Here is a 22242-nt window from a genome sequence, read left to right as displayed (position 1 = left end):
GTATTTGAATTAATTTTCTTGTCATTATTGTAGGTATAAGCCTTGGTACTTGGAAGAATGCTCATCGACGTTAGCTTCAACATACAGTTCTGGAACTCCAGGTCATGATAAAAGTGTTGCGACTGTGGACATGGATGGAAGATTACGACCCGATCATATCTGCACAGTTGAACACACTGGAACCTCAGCTTCGGCTCCGTTAGCCGCTGGAATTTGCGCATTAGCTCTGGAAGCTAATCCAGCATTAACATGGAGAGACATGCAATATTTAGTTGTCATGACATCACGAGCAGCGCCACTAGAAAAAGAGGCAGGATGGATTATTAATGGAGTCAAGAGGAAAGTCAGTCATAAGTTTGGGTATGGATTAATGGACGCTGGAGGTATGGTTGCTCTTGCCGAACAGTGGAACGTTGTACCCCCACAGCATATTTGCAAGTCAAAAGAAATCAACGAAGACCAGTTGATAGATTCTACTTACGGGTTTACTATGACTATGCATATGGATGTAAACGGGTGCAGTGGAACAGTTAACGAAGTACGATTCCTAGAGCACGTTCAATGCAAAATCTCGTTACGGTTCTTCCCCAGGGGAAATCTTAGAATATTGTTGACGTCACCGATGGGAACTACTTCAACGTTACTTTTCGAGAGGCCGCGAGACGTCGTCAGTTCCAACTTTGATGAATGGCCCTTCTTGAGTGTTCACTTTTGGGGGGAAAAGGCAGAGGGGCGATGGACTTTGCAAGTTGTCAACGCGGGAAATCGACACGTGAATCAACACGGCGTGTTAAAAAAATGGCAGCTTATTTTCTACGGAACTTCAACGAACCCTATCAGGGTAAATAGTCATGGATCTAATATTGACGGTATACAATCGGCTATACCGTTTGCATTCCCCACAACTTCTGATGGAACTCTCCACAATCCTTCCGGAGGGGATGGACAATACTATAATACGGATTTGTTGAATTCAAATTTCCAGAACTACCCTAATATTTATACTGCGGCTGGATCTGAGCAAGATAAAGTTGTGACGTCACTGGATGGCAGCCACAATATCCCTACGGCTCAGAGGGAAAATGTCATGGCCGATTCGAATAATAAAAGAGTTCTACATAGTTGTGATCCAGAATGCGACCAGCAGGGATGTTATGGAAAAGGTCCTACTCAATGCGTGGCCTGCAAGTTCTACCGGCTGGACAAGTGAGTATCCACTTTAAATGTAATGTTACTAAACTTGGCAGGTATTATAGTTATCTCAAAGAACTTTATTATGACCGCAGTATGTCTCAAGATGTTTGTTGTAATTGACGTTTTCATGTTCTGGATATTACAGTAGATTTTTTTTTTTAATTGAAGAAGTAACTGTCATCCACTGTCATGTTGTGTCTTCTAATCTTAGGTTAGTTGTTTTCGTCTCCTTCGGCGTTATCAAGGACATAATTGATTGATTCAATTCTGCAATTCGCTGTTCTACGTATATTGCGTTGCTCGAATTTGGAGTAGGTATTGTACAGCTATGTATCATTGATATACCTCATAACTGCGATTCGCTCATTCCTATAACGTTTTGTTCTACCATAGTGTGACCCAATCTTAGTACTAATATAAACCTATTTCTAATCGATGCAATACAACAAACCGGGGTTGGACATGGGGAAGAAGAAGAAGTGGTAACAATTTCTATGAATATTTTGGTACACTATCGAATGACGGTCTTCGATCGTTTTTATCGATCAGACTTTCGCTTTTCAATATCTTCAGGCAATGCGTTCACATTGTAGTTTTCATTGCCAAAAATGGTTGTTCGCCATTTACCCAATTCACTAGCCCTTAGAGCAGTTTTTCCCAACCTATTTTTAAAAAAAGGGGTCAATTTATCAATTTTATAATGTTTCGCGGGCCGCAGTGGGTAAAAATATTGATATATACCTACTTGTATTAGACGTTAAATTTAATCGTTACATATTGGTGATGAAGTACTTGTTATTTTGGGCTGTTATTTATGCATGACTGCTCTAGAGTCTAGTTAGAAAAAATCAACATATTAATTTTATTTAATACTAGATTTTCACCTATGATTTGAGCCATGGTGGTATGGCTTCAGAGACGGATTACCGATACTGCTGTACTCTGAAACTAATTTTAATATGGATAATAATGTTGCTTATTAAATTGTTACTATATTGATGTGGAAAAATCTGTTGGGTATTTTCAAATATTAAAAAAAATATATACTTAGGTAAGGTTTAATGAAGACTCTCACTTACAAAACTCTCATTGCTAGAACTATAAGATTTGGACTTGAAAAGTATGTTATGATTGTATCGAATATGCAATATAATTCGGGATCATTTTCTTTTTTAGTACTTGTGTAAGCCGCTGCCCGCCCCGTAGTTTCCCTAACCAAGGAGGCGTTTGCTGGCCTTGCCATGAGTCTTGCGAAACGTGCGCTGGAGCAGGACAGGACTCTTGCCTGGCATGCGCTCCCGCACACTTGAGAGTCACTGATCTTGCAGTATGTTTACAGCAGTGTCCTGACGGATACTACGAAAGTAAGTTTTTTTTTCTATTTTTACATTATTTTTTGAAGACTCATTGAAATCTGATGGATATTCGTAATGACATGATGAATTACATGTTTTCTTTTTTGTCCAGATTTCGACCAAAACACGTGCGTCCCGTGCTCCGCAAACTGTGGCTCATGCCAAGACAGGCCAGACATGTGCTTATCTTGCGATCATCATCTCGTTATGCACGAAAGCAAATGCTTTGCTGCATGCCCACAGTTTACGTACGAGACTGAAGATTATAAGTAAGTTTAATATGCATCCTTTTTTACTAATTTACCTGTACATTGACTCTAAAACAAGTATAAATAAAACAATTTCAATTATCATCTTTGTTACAAGATATGTACAATTAATTTTTCAATTATGTATAAAATGCATTGTAAGGCCATGTCCATATGGCGCGTTTCGACTCGCGTGCATTCCAGGTACATGTGACCTCATTGAGCTGTCCACATACACTCGCGCTGTGACGACTGTCGCGCGCGATCGATGTATATGTGACCTCATTGAGGTGTCCACATGCACTCGCAGCGAGACACGTACCATGTGAGCAAGGCTTACGTTTCAGTATGCGGCCACGTTAACAAAGTTACTTTTTTTTTTTTTAAAAAATCGCGATATTGTCGACATACAAATTTTTCCCGAACACCGAATAATAATATGTGAATATATTATACAACATATGAGTCAGTCAGGAGGTATACCTCTAACTAACAAATTGTAGCCCCCATAGTACAACACAGATTAAAAAATAGCGTTTTTGCTTAATGTGTATCAGGTTTGAATCCCGCTGCAGCGAATATTAAAATGTTGTCGTTTTACTGCCGTATTCATACACCTTTGAACCGCATTCAACGCAGTAAGCGGTTTATCGGCCAAATAAGAAAACTATAAAAAATGCATACGTCACGAAGATGCGTACAAGAATGCGCACCAAACTTAAAATGGCGGCGATCTGCGCGAGCTGTCAGTGTCACTTTAATATACGTCTAAAATGAGTTCATCACAACAAGCATTTAGTAGGAGACTTGAAACGTGCCGTTGTGCTATCATCGGATTCATGATGATGCTAAATGCTTGTAAAAATGTATACAGATCGTGGATCGATGGAGATGTATGTAATATTGTCAATGACTCCGCGAAGCTGTATTGCCATATTATGGAAATATTTACTGGGTGTACTTTATCATTTTGTGCATTAAGAAGTATAAAATAAATATGATTTTATAACAAATAAATTATTTAAAGTTTATGATAATTATTAAATTTATATGGTACCGTTTACACAATTTTACACCTATTCACAATTTCAAAATTTTAAATTAATTATCGGGAAATTTAAATTTAAAAGTTGGTAACATTAGCCACGACATGACGCGTATTATGTCAGCGACGTGACGTCACTATTCGACAGATTCAAATTACGTTTATGCATGCAAATTTGCAGTAAATAGCTTGAATGTAGTTTGCTGTTATATGCATACGTCAGTTAGTAAAATAAATATGAGGTGAAATAAATTTAAAGCGATGGCATCGAGCCAAATACTGAATGGCTGACAACTTATCATCTAATGACACCACACTAATATTTAATTCAGCATATTATTATTTTCCAACACATACCTTTTTAATTTAAAGCACCTTTATTGTGTTCGGTAGTCTTTATATACATAATGTAGAAACAATATTTTACCAAGAATAGAATTAATATAATATTAGGTATATAATATATATTTTCCTCTTATAATTCCCCTTTTTTATCACTGTGCTAACAATATCTACACTCATACTTATACAATACAAAGAATTAAATAAGTATATATTTGTATTATTTATCACACTTCACATATCACTATGTTAACTCTTTGATAAAACTAATAAAAAATCTATTAGCAACAAAACTACAGATAAAAATGACCTGAGTCTGTAGCGCTTATCTCTGCACCCGTGAATGCGGGTTCGAACCTCGTGTCTTTTAAAATATAGGTACATGTTGTTTTTTCGACGTGTGTTTGATCCAGAGCAATGACCCTCTTCATTGCAAAATAAAACTTCACAATATAGTTAGGAGCTCACATGTATTATCCTGCACTTCAAAAAAGTTCGGAAACTTCTGAATTACTCACTGTCAACGGGTTATTACAGACCTATTATTATTATATATATATATTTAAAAAATACTTTTTTTGTACCTACTTTATAGAAATACTGAATAAATATAGAATACTGAAATGTCATTTTGACATTTTATATTGATTTCGATAGTAACGCATGAATATATTAATAATTTAGTTTCTAGGACCCACTTAGCAACCAATAATAGTGAGTAGTAAATATTAATTTTAACGATTTTTTTCCGAAACATACAAAACAGAATTAACTGAAAATGAATTCAATTCTGCTTAAAGATGGCCAAAAGTATTAAAAGAATGCATTGTCGTCATGTTCTGATATATTCTAAAAGTTCCAAATGTCTAGCTAGTCGGGAAGTTAGATAAAAATCTTGGACAAACAAGAAAAAAAATTTACTGCACACGAAAATATCTGTGCCGGACAAACAAGAATACGAGCTAATAAAAACGTGGTAAAATAGAACGCCCGACCTGAAAATTGCCTTTTTAACAAAAATTCAAAACAAGAATGACGCAATAATTCTAATGCAATGTACATTTTCTTAATTAATTCTTAGCTGCGCGTCGTGTCACTCAACCTGCGAGACCTGCAACGGGTCATCCGAGACGCAGTGCATCTCCTGCCGCTCGGGAAAATACTCTCTTGATGGAAAATGTCTCTCCAGCTGTCCTGACGCTTACTACGCAGACAAGAAGAGGCGGGAGTGTCTAACGTGAGTGTTTTGGAAAATAATGTATTGTTGTTTGCGCCTTGCAAAATGCAAAGTAAAAACCAAGTAAGTATTATAATTATATTCTAGAATGACGTCATAGCTTTTAACCAATTTGTTTTCAATACATAATAATGTTATAAACAGTATTTACTGTGTTAGGTATTACAACGATTAATATTAGAAATAGTTAATGGATATTTAAAGATATTTTTTTGTTTGCTTCTTTATTGAAATATAAAATAAAAATATTTGTGTCGTGGATTATGTTAAAGCTTAGAGATTCTTTCTATTGAATAAGGGTAGTTATCGATCGTGAAAAAGGATTATTATTCTCTTTGTTCTGGTCCTAGTTGGAAAGTTCAGATCATACCGACGTTGTTTAGAAAAAAGGGCGTAACCCTCACAGAACAAATTTTACAGGAGGGGAAAAAAACGTTTTTTGAATGATTTTAGTATAATATTTTTTTTTAAAATAGGCACATACATTGGGTGCATGATGATTGATGATTTGGTGTAATATATTATCTAATAATAATTAAAGAAGTTATTACAGAAAAATCATTAAAATTGAGGGTAAGTGCTTTTTTCCTTAAATTTTAACTTAATTAATCTCAATTAACCTGAATTTTGATAATAATTCGGCATTTGCGGCTTACTTCCTTTTTATAGAACGTGTATTTAGTTGTATACATTGTTAATATCTGATAAAAGCACTTTTCGAAAAATCGACGGTTACGCCCCTTTTCCTAAACACACTTTGACCACTTTGTTATTATTAGATTACCTTCTTATGTTTTTTTACATTGATCTTTAAGTCAAGCAAATAAATAAAATTGTTGAGTGGGTTATTAATTGAGTCAGCATTTACTTGATAGAGTTCCTTTTTACAGATGATAATGAGTTATATTATTATCTAGACTAGTCTTTTTTGATAATGGTATTATAACTGAAATAGCTATCGACTTGAAAAAAAATCTGTAGAATTTAATATAAGTACTTAATTTATATTATTTGTTGATGAGTGAGGCTAATAGCTTTGTTTGAAGTACAATTTGACGATGGTTTGGTATAAACCGATCAGTTTTAATATAACATTATTAAGCTATGTCACGTATAATATATATAGTGTTTATATATCTGGTGAAAAATTATAAAAAAGTATATTACTGAGTATTACTAATGAAATTAATTACAGGTGTCCCCTGGGGTGCGCGACATGCAACAGCGCACTCTGCCTTACGTGCGACCCGCAATGGACACTCAACAAGAAAGGGAAGTGCGTCCCTGAAGGAAGCAACCACTGCGACCAATGTAATTATTATTTTTTGTTATAACATAACTAATTACTATTCAAAAATTGCCTTTAAAATACATCTGTACTTATTACAGGACTACACGTCATACTTTTAGAGTATATAGGGAACACAAAAATAATGGGAATTGTGTTACCTTTTAGTATGGTACTCGTAGTAACAAAGTTTAATACTCGATCGTGGAAAAATAAAGGATACAATTGAACACGTCGTCTTTAATAGCCTAATTTCAATAGTTGTAGGTATATGTACTCAATAAAGTATATCACGTGACCGAAACGCTCATTTAATATGAGTAATATTGTCATTAAATCATAATCTTGGCTTTAAAATATTGTTATACGGCGACTGGTTTGGCATTTCTATCATATCAATCTGTTATGTGAGAGTATCTATATAGGTTATAAAAAAATAAATATTTAAAATGCTAGTTTGGTTACTGACAAACAAATCGTGTCTCAATAATACATAACCCAAAACATGCTGGTGAAAAACCATGTAAATATATGCTTTGTGCTTGTTCAGATATAAGCAGAAAGTTAAATACTTATAAATACATAAAATGACACATTTCTACTTACATTACTCACGATTTCATAACAGATAAAAATGTTGATTTATCAGTTTGGTATTGTTTGGTCATTTTTTCTTGTCTTCCAAGCGCCCTTAATTTGGAAAACACTAGTTTATATCAAATAATGCGTTACAGGAAACGGAAATGAATTATTTCTCTTCACAATTTCGTGTAGCGTAACCAGAGCCACGAAACTTTGTTTTTAAATTTTCGTGAGGAGACTGATTTAAAAATAAGAACAACATACTCGTAACACACTAGACTTAAAATCTCTTCATTTGCTAGTACCACTTACTTTGTTTTTAACGAGTTTATACAGCAATGTACTTATTTTGCAGTACTCGGTTTCCCGCCAAGGCACTCTGTGTACGTACATTATGCTACTTGGGTGTATTATTTTACTCGTTTCAATCTAAAGGAGCACAACGAGTTTACAAGATGTGCACTTTAATTACCCTTCAAAGCAAAACGCTGCCAAGGGAAATAATGAGTGACCGTTTTTAAATTATATTGTGAGTGGTTGATACACGGTATTATTTTCTTACCAGTGGCGCAAATGCAAACATTCTATGATGCTGACGATCTATCTGAAAAGAATACGTTATATTTTAAGTAATTTTACCTGACATTATGATTCTTTGAAAATGAAAGTAACACTATCTACATACCTACACCTGTCTATCTATTCTCTAAAAAAGATTTTCTTTTGATTACCTACATTTTCCGTATAGGTAAATATATACATGAGATAATTCGGTGAAAATACATTATATTATATTTGAGGGCTTCAAACATGAGGTTTCCATATAATGATGCTATCGATCTGAAAACTTCCTCGTGGACAATTAATACAAAAAATTTAAAACACGGATGTCATCGATTTACTTTTTAAGATATTGGAAATTAAACATTGTATTACTTCGCTGTATTGGTGGGCGATGAGAACCAACAAGCGTAGCACCTTGATCAAGGGCGGACCTCTGCTAGTAATTTTATAATACTAAATATTTATTTTATCATATCTGACGTTCCAGAAATAATTTTTTACCACTAAGATAAATATTACTCAAGTGTTTTTCTTACCCAATAACTACAAACACCCAAGTATTATGGGTGGCTGTATTAACATTTTTTTGTCATTTATATTACTTTTAATTTATCATTCATATTCTTAATAACTATGATATTCTGAATTTACGAATTCCGTCAAGATGTGTATTCTAATTCCATACTTAGGGTGGACGATTTTATCAAGCATTTTCTAATATGCATATTTCGAAGGCTTCTCTAAATTAAGTATCATAAACATAATGATTCGTAAAGAGGGAACAGAAAATTAATAAGAACTGGCTTACCCTATTGAGTGTGGTATAACAGGCTAGAGATCTCGAGTGTGGAAAAATACGGGATAAACTTAAACACGTGTTAAAGAATAGGCTATTTTCAATAGTTACGTCTGTATAATAATAATATGCATTTTAGCATTTTTGCTTTCAATCTTTGGGAACAGTCGATGCGGTTTTTTTACTTGGGTCTTATGGTGGTCAGCCCATAAACTACCCTGCTTCAAAACTTTCGTCAATGGCAAGTACACATATTGTTTTTCAAATTGTGTATGAGTCAGAGTATGGACCTAATAGGTTGCGCAAGTGGCTGATATCCATTTCTCGTAAAAATAAAATCTGTTAATACAAACCTCCACTCTGTGGAGGCCCATATGATCCTATTAGGATCGGACATGGTCGAAAATAAATTCAATTAGCAATAATGTAATAATATTACTCTTCGCTGTGAACTATTCTTTTGAGAAGTTTATTATGTGAAAGAATTGTTTAGATTATTTTATTGTAGGTATGTCACACGATTTCTCAAAAACAACACCATCGATGAAATAGAAAATTGAGTTACTATTCTTCAAATAACTAGAACAAATTGGCATTTAATAATATTAATTGGTTTTTCTTAACGCCACTGTCGTAAGTATACATGGATGTCTACAATACATCAAACGATCTTACCGTTGTTTGCAATTTTATGGTTGTTGTTAAATCACAGACGGGAGTGGAGTGGGATAACGCTATCTCTACTTAAATTTTCGTACTTTTTATTTTTCTCTACAAACCATTTATTTATGGGTGCATAGTGAATATGTACCTTTTATATGTTTTAGCATAAGGGCTTGAGTGCCTATAAAGTTAAAAAAAAAAAAAAAGAAATTGCGATGTCAAAACTTGAACTTTTTACTGATTCGCATACTTGCATAGGAGATGTAAATCCCATTTTTTTTAAATTTAAACGAAATATTTATTTTTTACCATGTTCGATCCTAACAATATTAATGGGCCTCCACGCAGTGGAGGTTCTATGGACAGATTTTTGTTTGAAAAAAACAACACGTAATTAACATTAATCTTAATCATCTATTGAAATATTATCGACTCCAAATCAATACATATTGTTTACTTCATTACAATTATTGATATAGTGTAATTTAAAATATGAATAATGATATTATTTTGTGTTAAATTTGTCCTTGAAAATTCATTCATCAGAGCTAAAAGTGCAATGAAAATGTTTCGGTTTTAATATGCCATGCGTGGTGTTAACTGTCAATTTTTGGTCGATAGATTATGTAAAATATAATTTAACAATTTAACATAAGCATCTCAGATGACAATGTTTGTCCAGGCTATTGATACATTTTCTGGGGCAATGCAATCTAAATCACAGTGGCTAAATTCAATATGGAAACAAAAACTTATGGTTACATCTATCTAGCTAGACTAGTGTTTTTGTGAAATATTATTGAAAGCTTTCATACAATTAGAGAAAACATGATGGTGTCTTTACTCGTGAAATATTTACTTCTTATTAAATATTCTTATATTTTCTTATAAATATTTGCTAAAGCTCAAGTCGAGCCCTGGCCTCCTCCACCGCCGTCCTTCAGCCGGTACGGTCCTCAGCACGTCTTTTCCAGTTCCTGATTTTTAGCAATATTTACTTAGACTTCATAATATGTATTGTATGGGTCATCACATTATTTTCTCTTCACTAATAAAATTTGGTTGGGAAAAATCTGCATCTGACCTCTCATTTTTACATGATATTAATTTACTTCCAACGTAATTTGGCCAAAAGCTCTCGCCTGTTGATGTGGGTTCAAGGAAGACTCATTCAATTCTATGTATTTCTTATGTTATTCTAAATCATTTACGTACATATTATGTTCAATAAAGAAAGTGGCATTTTTAAATAACATGTATTATTCTTCATAATATATTTCACCGTTTATACATTATGGAAAGACATGCTACAATGTTATGAGAAATAACAAATAGGTACTTCAATATATTATTTGGTGGCCAGAATTATTATATTATGTATTGGTTTGTGAAACTGTCTATTTTATTAATTGAAAATATCCATTAATATGAAACCAGTTTTCTTTATAATAGAATGATTGTGGAAAATAGTACAAATGGAAATAAACAAAGTGCAAATATATTTTTAATATTCAAGCACAGTTATTTTATATACATAAGTCCACGTGAAACAGACCAAAAATGTGTCAAAAAGTTTAAATTCAACATGGAGTTATGCCCTTGTTGGTCATTTTTAAGTGGGGAATGGTTCAACCAATATCGCTTTTGAGCCTTCGCTTTTTTCAACTATGTGTCGCTGAGTGAAAAATAAAACGACGACCAACTTTTATAACAAGAGAGAGACATTTTTTATCGCTCACTGTATGGAGCGGGGTATTTTTTTTAACACGATGCTTTTAATTTCTCGGCGCTACGGGAGCATTTTGTTTTATTTGTTCGTCTAATTGGGACTTTCATTTATTTTATCGGTCGGTTTTTTATTATCATTTTTTATCTGTCAACGTGACACGCCAGTAACGCGAATAAACGCTTTATAAAATTGCGGAAAAAATGTTCAGCATCACGTATTATTATTATCCCTGCACTAATTTTAAACATCCACTAAAAGTGACTAAATTATAACGGACTTCACTTTAATATATCAATTAAAACAGTAAAAAACATAATATGGGAAGTGTTCATATTATTTTTACTCGTAATACATAAATTAATTAAGTAGAATATAACATAAAATAATTACAAGATAAAAAGAACTTTTTATATACAACGTTTTTAAATTTTCTGTTGAATCATATAAAGTTAACTTGACTAGCACGATCAAAAAAAAATGTATTTGATAGAAATAATACTAAAATGTCATTTTGACACTGATATTGATTTCCACAGTAACGCACGTATAGGTATATTAATAATTTAGCTGTTAGGACCCTAGCAACCAATAATAGTGGATTGGATTACGGATTTCTTCCGAAATAACTTTTCATACAAAACAGAATTAACTGAAAATGAATTTAATTCTACTTAAAAATGGCTAAAAGTATTTTAAAAATGCATTGGCATCGTGTTCTGATATATTCTAAAAGTTTCAAATATGCTAGTCGGGAAGTTAGTAAAAAATCGATTGCAAGATTTGTACCGGACAAACAACCACCCAACAAATAAGAATACGACCTAATAAAAACGTTGTAAAATAGAGTAAAATCTTTAGATTATTATATTAGTCCATAGCCATTTTGTTGTTCTTTCCTTACATGTTTATAATAAAAATTCATTGGCCATATTAATTTCAGAACGAAATTTCCAATCACTAGATATTTATTAGCTGGGTCGCACGTCTAAACTTGTCTCGATTGTTCGTCTGTTTATATTCACAAAACACATGTAACCTAATGTACCTCGCACATAACTCCAATGCGGATATTTTGGTTTTAAAGAAACAAGCAACAAATATGTATAGTCGCCACGGGTCGGCCATTTTTAATCCAACATCTCCAATCGATTTTTTTGACGTTTAGAGAGGCTGCGCGTGCGCTTTGTTTTGTGTTTTTTTTATTTATGACTGTAGCAGACGAGCCACCGCTTCGCTTTAAATATATTGTCAAACGGCTATTTTAATAATTTTATATCTAACTTATGCTATGTTCAATTGTCTAATTTAATAATGTGAGAAAACGTCTTGAGGGCATGGAAACTCATTATTTCTATCAAACAAAAATTTTTCGTGACGTAATCATTCAACACAGTTATTTACATTAATTCAGAAATGTCATCTCCACAGAATACACAGATATATTATTTGTATTCCATAAATTATTTTCTGTCATTTAGGAAATACCGCCCCTAAGAAAAATATGACGTGCCTACCCACACGGGATGTTACTGGTCCCTTGTATTACAACTCTCAAGCTTCTTAGTAATACAACTACAAATTTATTATTTTAGTTCGTTAATGTATATTTTCCTTTATTTCTAGCCGAATACTACTCAGACAACCACTGTCGCGGGTGCCACTCGACGTGCGAGACGTGCAACGGCGGCGCCGACACGTCGTGCTTATCGTGCCCACCCCCACTCCTGTTGGAAGGCGGCTCTTGTGTCGCAGCGTGCTCGGGCCCGCACTACCAAGAGGCCGGCGTGTGCGCGCGCTGCCTGCACACGTGTTCGGCGTGCGTATCACGGCTAAACTGCACGTCATGCGAGCCCGGACTGAAATTGCAGAGTGGAGAATGCCGCGCGTCGTGTGCGCCAGGATACTACAGTGACAGAGGAGTGTGCTCCAAGTGCTATCTTAGCTGTCAAACGTGCAGGTAACAATATTATCATATAATTCTCTATTCTAATTAAGCGATTCTTAATTTGAATTTATTTGTTTCTCTTGATTTATATTTGCATGATGGTCATTATTGTACAAGATAACGATAATCAGTGTACTTTTAGGTACACAATGCTTATTTGTAATCAGTACTTACTACCTCAATCTGTCACTCCAGTATCGGAGCATTATGAGCATAGCACCATAGAGCCATACCATTTTCTTCGGTCCAGTATTACGTCATGCATATATTGGTACAGTGAACTATAGCGCATAGTTTTATCTTTCAGCTACTATCGCTGTAGAACGAGAGAAGGTCTATTGTTATATGTTCTCAGTTTTAAGCATACTTTAGTGCAGAGGGGGGCAAACTGCGGCCCGCGGGCCGCATGTGGCCCGCCGGGTATTTTGTTGCGGCCCGCCATTATAAATTGTACTTCTGATTACGAATAACTTTTTTATAATTAAAAAAATAAATATTGACAGAGATTAAAATTTGTTTAGCAATAGTACGCGATCCATTTTCAATAGATATTGATAGTGTACCGACAGAGCTACAACTTGAGATTATTGACCTGAAGTGTGACACTGATTTAAGAGAATTGCATCGTTGTGAAGTAATCTCCAAATTTTACAATGCCCTTAATTCAGACAAATTCGTACAACTTATGCAAGAAAAATGTTTGTTATTTTTTGATCAACCTATATTATGTGAACAAACATTTTCGATCATGAACCTCAATAAAAATTTTTTACGGTCAAATATCCCCGATGCCCATTTACAAGCAGTTTTGAGAATATCAACTACAAAATTAACACCTGAATTTAAAAAAAAGGTTAAAAAATATACAACAGTTTCATTCTTCTCATTATTTTTTGTAGTGTTTATTTTTCGTGATAATAAATAGTGTTTATCTAAAAATGGTATTTTACTTGCGGCCCGCCGCTCATTTTGAATTTTTGAATTTGGCCCTCCATCCAAAAAGTTTGCCCACCCCTGCAGTGGAAACATTATTTTAAAAAAAAAAACTTGTATATATCTGTGGAAAACTTTAGTTTCACGTGTTTTATTTTTGTCCTATAGTGGTCCCCGACGCGACCAGTGCGTCAACTGTCCATCCGGATGGCAACTTGCTGCCGGAGAGTGTCATCCAGAATGCCCCGAAGGCTTCTTCAAATCTGACTTTGGATGCCAAAAGTGTCACCACTATTGCAGAAATTGCCATGGTAGCTATAAAAATTGAAAATATATTTTAAATTACGTTTATATTATTTTATTCGAGATAATTTTATCGGTTGATATTATTTTCATCTCTCTGAAAGGATAATATGTTTTATGAACCGTCTCTTTTTTATATATTTTATGAGTACCCAACCCTCCCTGTAAAATCAGTAAAAAAATAATACATACAAAACATATCACCACTTTAAAATGCATGAAATGTCACACTGTTAAAAATCATATTTAAATGCGGCGGTTGTCCTTTCAAAACACATACAATTATTAATGATACACACGTGTAAACGTGAATTTATTATGAAAACAATAAGTTTATACATCTTAATTTCACAGGTGAAGGTCCACTTAAATGTACGTCATGTCCACCACACTTCATGCTGGACGGTGGACTATGCATGGAGTGTCTAGGATCACAGTACTACGATACGCCTACGCAGCTATGTCGTACGTGTCACGATTCGTGCAGGTCCTGCTCCGGCCCTGGAGCTTTCAGCTGCGTAGCTTGCACTTACCCACTAAGGCTTGATAGGTCAGTATACTTTTTATTAACCTTTCTCTTACTCTACCCACTAATTAATTCCGTTCAGTTCTGTGCCGTCATATTGCGTTACTCTCCTAGTTCTACGATGAGAAGGTATTTGGGCATTTTCGCCAAAGTTTGTACATTGCGTTTTTGGCATGTCCCATGACTTTGATTGATTTTTTCATAGTTATTATATTATAAAATGTTGGAAAGTTATGTACTTTTAACATGCAAATTTATTAATTTACTCTATTCAATCAGTTAAATACAACTATCTGACCTGTATATATTTTTAATTGATTATTTAGATCGAAAGGTAGTGCGTTTTTACCATGTCCCACCCATAAATTCAAATAAACAAAGTCTGATTTCGTCATTAATTTTGAGTGTGTAAAATTAAATTCGTAGTGTTTTCAACAGCTTACATTATATATTTTTGGAAAATATATAGTTTTTTCGTAAATTTGTACCAATATTGAAAAAAAATCACGTTTAAAGTGTGTCCCAGGATATTTGAAAAAGTGGAACTCCACATTCCGTTACCACGATTTTAGCATGAAGGCGAAAAATTTTCACTATAAATATGTTTTTTTTTAATGTAGCAACATTTTTGTATAACACTGATCGCCATGTACACTTTAAATTGTTGGTGTGTGTCGGTATCGCTATCGGAACAGGTTGCTTTCTGGGTTGGTCATTTAAGAAGTTCCACTACTGTTACCACGATTTATAAGGTAAGAAAACACATATTTCTATTTCACATACTACACATATGGAGCATATCTTTCATACTACAGATATAATAAAACATATCGCAGGTTTAACAATAAAACTAAGCTAAATTTTGGCTTCAAACACTTCTGAAACAGAATCCGTTACTTCCACTCCGAAACTATATTGGTGGTAACGTATATGTGGAATGTAAAAGTAACGAAATGGCATGCATAAAGTTGGGTTTACAGTGTGTGTTTAGTTCTTCATAGATTATAAAAAAAATTATTTTGTCTGTTCGTATGAAAAACAAAAATATTTTCATTAAAAAATATAAAAAATAACCTGACTATAATATAATAATATAATAAAGATTAAAAAAGTATGTGATATGTCTGAATACGCAAAAATAGCGCACATAAAAGTATGGAGATAAAAAAAAACAACAGAAGGAAAAGAAAAAACACCAGACTGAAATAATTGCGAGACAGGCACTGGCTCTGTCATACTCTTTCTGTTATACGCCACCAAAATTTTAAAACTTCTCCATACATTTTAGGCATAGAAATTTATAAAAATGTATGAAAAAGTATTTTTTTGTCACGTTTAACAGAAATGTGTACTCGATTAGATTTAATACCTAGAACTGTAGGTATTCACGAAATGTCAGAAAAGTACGTCTTGATTACAATCAACCTGTATAGCTACATTTTATGTTGATGAATACAATTAAATTTCAAGACAACATAAAGTCGAACTTGGTTATTACGAGGAAGATGGGACCGACTGAATTTGCTTGTTATAAGCGTTACTCGTTATATCAGAGAATAGGTATTTTTAAATGAGCATGTCACATTACACAAAAAGCCGAAAATAAAAAATTTGGAAACCATCGTAAAAATCCCCGAAACGAGCATGGCATTCATAAACTACAAAAGAAGTTGTTTATTGTAATTAACGCTGGTAGGTACCTACGGACTTCACAAACCTTGGATTTTTCAACCATATGCGTGGATACTTTTTTATTATTGTCGGTGAAACACCAATAAGGTAGGTACTTAGACACTTTACTAGTGTCATAAACGTAATCCGACCCCGGCGGCATCCTGTCCAATCGGATTTTATTGCTTAGGGTCGAAATGTTTTAAAACGGTCGACACATTAACAGTATTTTAGCTCGGTATATCCGATAAGTTGCTCGTTATAACAGTGAAAGAATTAAATGTATGGCGAAAATCATAAACCAATTGTCAACAAATGTTTCGTTATTACATCCGAGATCTCGCTATGTCAGAGATCGTAATAACCGAGTTTGACTATAATTATTTTCGTAAAAGTTATATACTCCGTGCCGCGCTAGGAACTCGCGTCTGAATCCCTTGCTGATTTTTTTTTTCATATATTGTTAATTTGCTTAAAAATATTTTTTATCTGAGTTACAAATAATATAAATGCCAAATAAAGTTATGGTAATGTATAGTGTGTCAAAATTATTACCTACCTTATTTTACAAGTATTGTGAAATTTATTATAAAATATGTCTATTTTAGTGATTAAGTTTGATTTGTTTTGTTATTTTGACGCACGTTGAATATTTATCTGTCTATCAAAAAATTCAAATAAATTTCATAAAACAAAAATTTGTTTTTATGGTAACATGTAACTTAAGCTTTACAAATTACACTCCGTTACCATTTCGTTCCATTCCGAAAATGTCCCCAAAAAAGTTGAACGTTAACTATTTTTCATTTGATTATTAAATAACGAAACTTATTTATTTTTCCAATAAAATTTAGTAAAAGTGATTATTGTCTTTAAAAAAATAGCAGAACGAACATTGATTGGTTTTTTCAAATACTAAAGGAAAAATGCTCTGCCATTATAGACATAGGGTAACGGAGGGGAACGAAATGTGCCCAAGAATTAAAATTCAATAATATTTTTTGACTATTTGTAGTTTTATTTTGAAGTGTATGGTTTTTTTAATCTAATAGAGCTCTTTTAAGTGATAAAAAGTGTTTCATTCATGTTTTAAAAGCTAAGTTTCGTAGTCACGGAACGGAAACTTATTATGCCCAATTTCATAATAAAAATGATATAAATATTGTATTAATCAATATTTTGCTGAAAAATTGCTATCACCAATTCAGCAATAGAACAAGGAATCTGCTAGCTATATAAAAATGGTTAATTTGAGTGAAAAAATAATATTACCCAAATTTCAAACATGTACAAACTTTGGCGAAAATGCCCATTTTACAAATAAGCTGCCGGTTTTGTTAGCATACATTAGATCCATGAATATTCTTCCTCATTATTTACTATCTTTGCAGTCGATGATTATGAATAATTTAAATATGAAATGGATAAAGTATAAGTAGATACGTTTAGAGAAATGTTAAATAATACGTATTTAAGAAAAAAATGTAACATTACTTGACATCACAGAATGTGAAAGGTTAATTTAACTTATATTTTTAATACCTTTCATAGTAACTATAATATTATGTAAGATAATCAGATTAATTCTGTATTGAAATAGTTCACCAGTGGTAGCCGTGATATTTTTGATAGATTGCACAATATGAATTACTTAAAGTGAACGACTTATTTGGAAAATAATTTGAATTTTAACAGATTTAAAAAAATAATATTGTTATAAATGCCCTTTTTTGTTAACTAGGTTAAACAATCAATGTGTGCCATGCTGCGCGGAAAATGCTGTCCCTACGAGTGACAACACAACGACCACCACTGGGGTGGGTGGGGTTCCTATCGCCGCCCCTGGAGACTGTTGTAAATGTGATAAAGATACAGGTACGACATCTTGCATATTTACATAATTATGATTACTTAGTAATTTTTTTCACCTTCCCTTATCTCTATATATATAAAAATCTCGTGTCACGATGTTTGTGGTCGAACTCCTCCGAAATGGCTCGACCGATTTTTATGAATTTTTTTATGTATATTTGTTAGGTATGAGAATAGGTCAACAAGTATATTTTATACCGCTAGGTGATTAGGGTATCTCTATCCAGAAAAATTTTCTTTTATTTTTTTGACAATTTTTTTTTTGTATTTTTTTTATTATTTGTCATAAAAAATTACCTATAACTCCAAATTTTCACCCTCCTACCTCCACCCTCCCATTTTTAATCGCGATTATATTATTTTTGTATGAACAAATTTAACCGTCGTTCGTATTTCAAACAGAACGAAATTATTTATGTTGTTGAATGACAGATGGCGCTACGTCCGAGAAGAATTCAAGAGAAGCGCCGCGTCATTTTGACATTTCGTTCGGCATACCACAACGCAGTGCGTGCAAAATTTTGTACGATTTATTTTATTTATCTATTTTTATGTGCGTGTATTACAGTGCACAATGCCAGCAAGACGCAAGGGGGGCCATTTGGGCCGTAGAGCGAATAAAGCAACAAACATACGAAATAGTAGAGCAGAAAGAACAGACGAACAAATCCAACAAGATAACAAAAATGTGCGTGTAAGCATGTCGCAATTGCGTGCATCTCAATCACAAGAGGCACGAGCTGAACGAAATCAACAACGACAATTGGAACGGAGCCAAGCGCGCCGGTTTGTAGTTAACACACGCAGAGCAAATGACCGACAACGCCAACAAGTACATCTAACATTTATATCCGCTTCGTTCCTTCGTCTCGCATTCGAGTACGAGCCAGATATTGAATATTCCGCTCATCCGAAAGTGCTGATTGGTGCTATGGACAAAGAATGTCCCCATTGTCATGCGCTCAAATTCAAACATGGGTCAGCCGGGATGTGTTGCGCATCAGGAAAAGAGCAACTACCATAAATTGAGATACCACCAGAACCATTGAACGGCTTGCTCATCGGCACGGTTCCAGATTCAAACCTGTTCCTGAAGTCCATTCGCACATTCAATTCATGCTTCCAAATGACTTCGTCCGGAGCAACAGAAATAGTTCACAATACTGCGGCAAATGGTCAACAATTCCATTCTACGTTCGAAATCAAAGGCCAAGTATAACACAAAGTAGGCTCATTGCTGCCAATACCAAAGGAACCACATACATTTTTACAAATCTACTTCATGGGCGGTGAGGACATCAATCATGTGGATGCACGTTGCGGCTACAATAGCCTCAATTCGCCTAATGCCAGGCGCATCGTCGGCGAACTGGACACCCTGTTTAATGAGCACAATGAATTATTGAAATTCTTCAAAGCACACATGCACGAATTGCAAAGTGACAATCACGCTATTGTCATCAATCCTGATAAAACACCAGCTGGAGAGCACGTGCGTCGATTCAATGTGCCTGTTGTTGACGACATTGCTGGAATCATGGTTGACGACCGCACATCGACGCGAGAAATCGTGATTCGAAGAAGAAACAATAATCTGGAGTTCATCGCTGACACACACCGTTCATACGACGCTCTCCAATATCTGCTAATTTTCTGGAAGGGACAAGACGGATATTACATAAACATTAAATAACGAGATCCTGTCACAGGTAATTCATTCATTATGAACATCATTACTCATTTTGAATTGAGAAAATGAATGGTTGATGTTTTTTTGTTTTTATCGGCAGTCATCGTTTACAGCGCTCTATTCCTCTTTCTGTCATAGATCCCATCCCCACACACTTACGATACATTCGTTATTTTTTATTTAACAACCAAAATATTCACTAGAAATAATTTATATGGCAGAACAACGTTTGCCGGGTCAGCTAGTTATATTATAATATATAAGCGATCATCTTGGTGTCATTAATCCATCATGCTTTATGGCTTTTGCTACGTTTTGTGCCTTCAATATTTCTCTGACGATTTATATTTTACTTACCTATCATCAGTAGTTCTTACGACTTTACGAATATTTTAAACTAAACATCAATTGATATTATATTATTATGTACTAATTGTTAATTGTTTCTTCTTCCATCAGGCGGTTGTCATAACTCCTCGCCCGCCGGCAAAAGGCGGATAGCCGTGTCGGCAGAGAGGGCTGAAGCCTTTCACCAGCTCGGCGCACGAGGAGGCGTCGCTCCACCGCGGATGGCCATAGCTGGTCCGACCAACTCGGCTGGCTCAGCGCCGCTGTTTGCCTTCACAGCTCTTGCCATTGCGGCCTGCCTCTGCGTCACGCTGGCGTTTGCTGTCGTGTTTCTGGTGCTACAGGTTGGTTATTTGATTTTTGTGTAATACATTTATAAACTGGTTTTCTTCACACATTTCAAATCATTCTAGACATTGGCACAGGTACCCACGCTTTTATACAATACAATATACTCGCATTAAAAAAAATTAGACTTTCATGGTTGTTTGTTATTGTATCTAATACCGTTTTGGGGATCATCATAATCAGCAGGGGTCGATTCACTGCTGGATTGATGCACTGAAGGCCTTCCCTAGCTCTCCACTCTTCTCGGTCCGTAGTCATTTGCTACCACGTATATCCACCGAACTTTATGAGCTCATCTATCTAGTGGTTGTCTAGTCGCCGAGCAACATGTATGCCAGCCCATTACCATTTCGTCTTTTTAGCAACCTGTGTCACATTGTGTACCTACTCTTGTCTGATTCCTTATCCATTGGTTTATTTTGTGATCTTTACGCGTTATGTCCAACATGCACCTTTCCATGCCACGTTGCGCTTTTCGTTTTTTTTTTATTTCTCTTACAGTCCATATTCCACATACATACGTTTGCGTTAGTAACACACATTGGTTAAACATTTTGCGCTTAAGACACAATGGGATGTCACTTTTGAAGATACTATTCGGGCGCCCAAACGCACTCCGCGCCAGTTTGGTTATGCGAGCAATCTCGTCGTACATACCACTGTCAATTGACATTTGGCATCCAAGATAGACGTAGTTATTGTCTATCTGAGTGTCATTGATGAGAATTGATTTTTGGGTTTTATATAGATAGAAATAATGATGTATTTTAGTATTATTACATAATGAAGAAATTGACTGGTTCGTTTTTTCTTTCAAATCAATAAAATATACAATGGTTAGGTGTAAGCGCGTGAGTCTGTACCCATAATTCACCTCAACACTTCACCACTACTATATGACCACTTTAATTACTCTTCGTGAAATATTGCAACAGCGTTATTTTCGAACTGTCACATGTTAACGTCGTGCAGATGTCAAAATGATTCTCTATTTAATTGTTACTAATGATGTAGTCTATAAACTGTGCAATTTTCATTAATATTGGTCCAGTAGTTATTGAGTTATAATGGAACAGAAAAATATATTTTAAAAAAAAATCCAAAACTGTGCTGCATATCAAGTTAATATGGAAAATGCGTGGGAGCCATGCCTGCTGGTGTATAATGCAATGATAACTGATAAAAGTGGTTACTGTTGCCTCATTTTTACATAAAGTAATAAACCCAATATGATTCCCAACCATAGCAGGAACTCCATCAGTCGTTACCGATACTAGTTTATGAATAAGAAATCGAGTACGATTAATATTCGAGTTAAATGCATAAAATATAATATCTTCTCTTTTGGACCGTCCCTCCATTCGTAAAACTGTTAATAATTCTTCTGAAGCAAATATCATATCTTTAACAACCAATCGAATAAAAACGCATAGTCCGTGTAATCTACCGACTCGTCAAATTGCAAGGATAGGAATTTACATTATTTATTTTATTAATGTTTTCTTGTAGAATTTCTTCCAAGTTCTCATCACTTGTGTTCTTCGCATGAGTGTATTTATTGAT

The 22242-nt window shown here is 34.4% G+C and overlaps 2 protein-coding genes across 3 annotated transcripts in view; one reads left to right on the top strand and one right to left on the bottom strand.

Moving 5' to 3' along the window:
- The window catches only part of LOC147072847 (chymotrypsin-2-like), a 67317-nt gene that overhangs the window by 24106 nt on the left and 20969 nt on the right, over nucleotides 1–22242 (bottom strand). The gene's annotated exons all lie outside the window — the stretch shown is intronic.
- Fur2 (furin-like protease 2) overlaps nucleotides 1–22242 on the top strand; it is a 122652-nt gene that overhangs the window by 91732 nt on the left and 8678 nt on the right. Inside the window, exons 6-15 of the mRNA XM_085945763.1 lie at nucleotides 34–1206; nucleotides 2371–2558; nucleotides 2662–2818; nucleotides 5266–5421; nucleotides 6617–6732; nucleotides 12667–13000; nucleotides 14090–14232; nucleotides 14579–14774; nucleotides 18163–18296; nucleotides 20443–20675. Coding sequence (XP_085801889.1) covers nucleotides 34–1206; nucleotides 2371–2558; nucleotides 2662–2818; nucleotides 5266–5421; nucleotides 6617–6732; nucleotides 12667–13000; nucleotides 14090–14232; nucleotides 14579–14774; nucleotides 18163–18296; nucleotides 20443–20675 — 2830 coding nt within the window. The remainder of the gene's footprint in view (nucleotides 1–33; nucleotides 1207–2370; nucleotides 2559–2661; nucleotides 2819–5265; nucleotides 5422–6616; nucleotides 6733–12666; nucleotides 13001–14089; nucleotides 14233–14578; nucleotides 14775–18162; nucleotides 18297–20442; nucleotides 20676–22242) is intronic.

This window comes from Rhyacophila brunnea, unplaced genomic scaffold, assembly GCF_057557595.1.
Source record: "Rhyacophila brunnea isolate RB1 unplaced genomic scaffold, BYU_Rbru_1.0 scaffold_19, whole genome shotgun sequence".
NCBI lineage: Eukaryota > Metazoa > Arthropoda > Insecta > Trichoptera > Rhyacophilidae > Rhyacophila > Rhyacophila brunnea.
The sequence above is the reverse complement of the archived record's forward strand: the minus strand, read 5'-3'. Positions and strand labels throughout refer to the sequence as shown.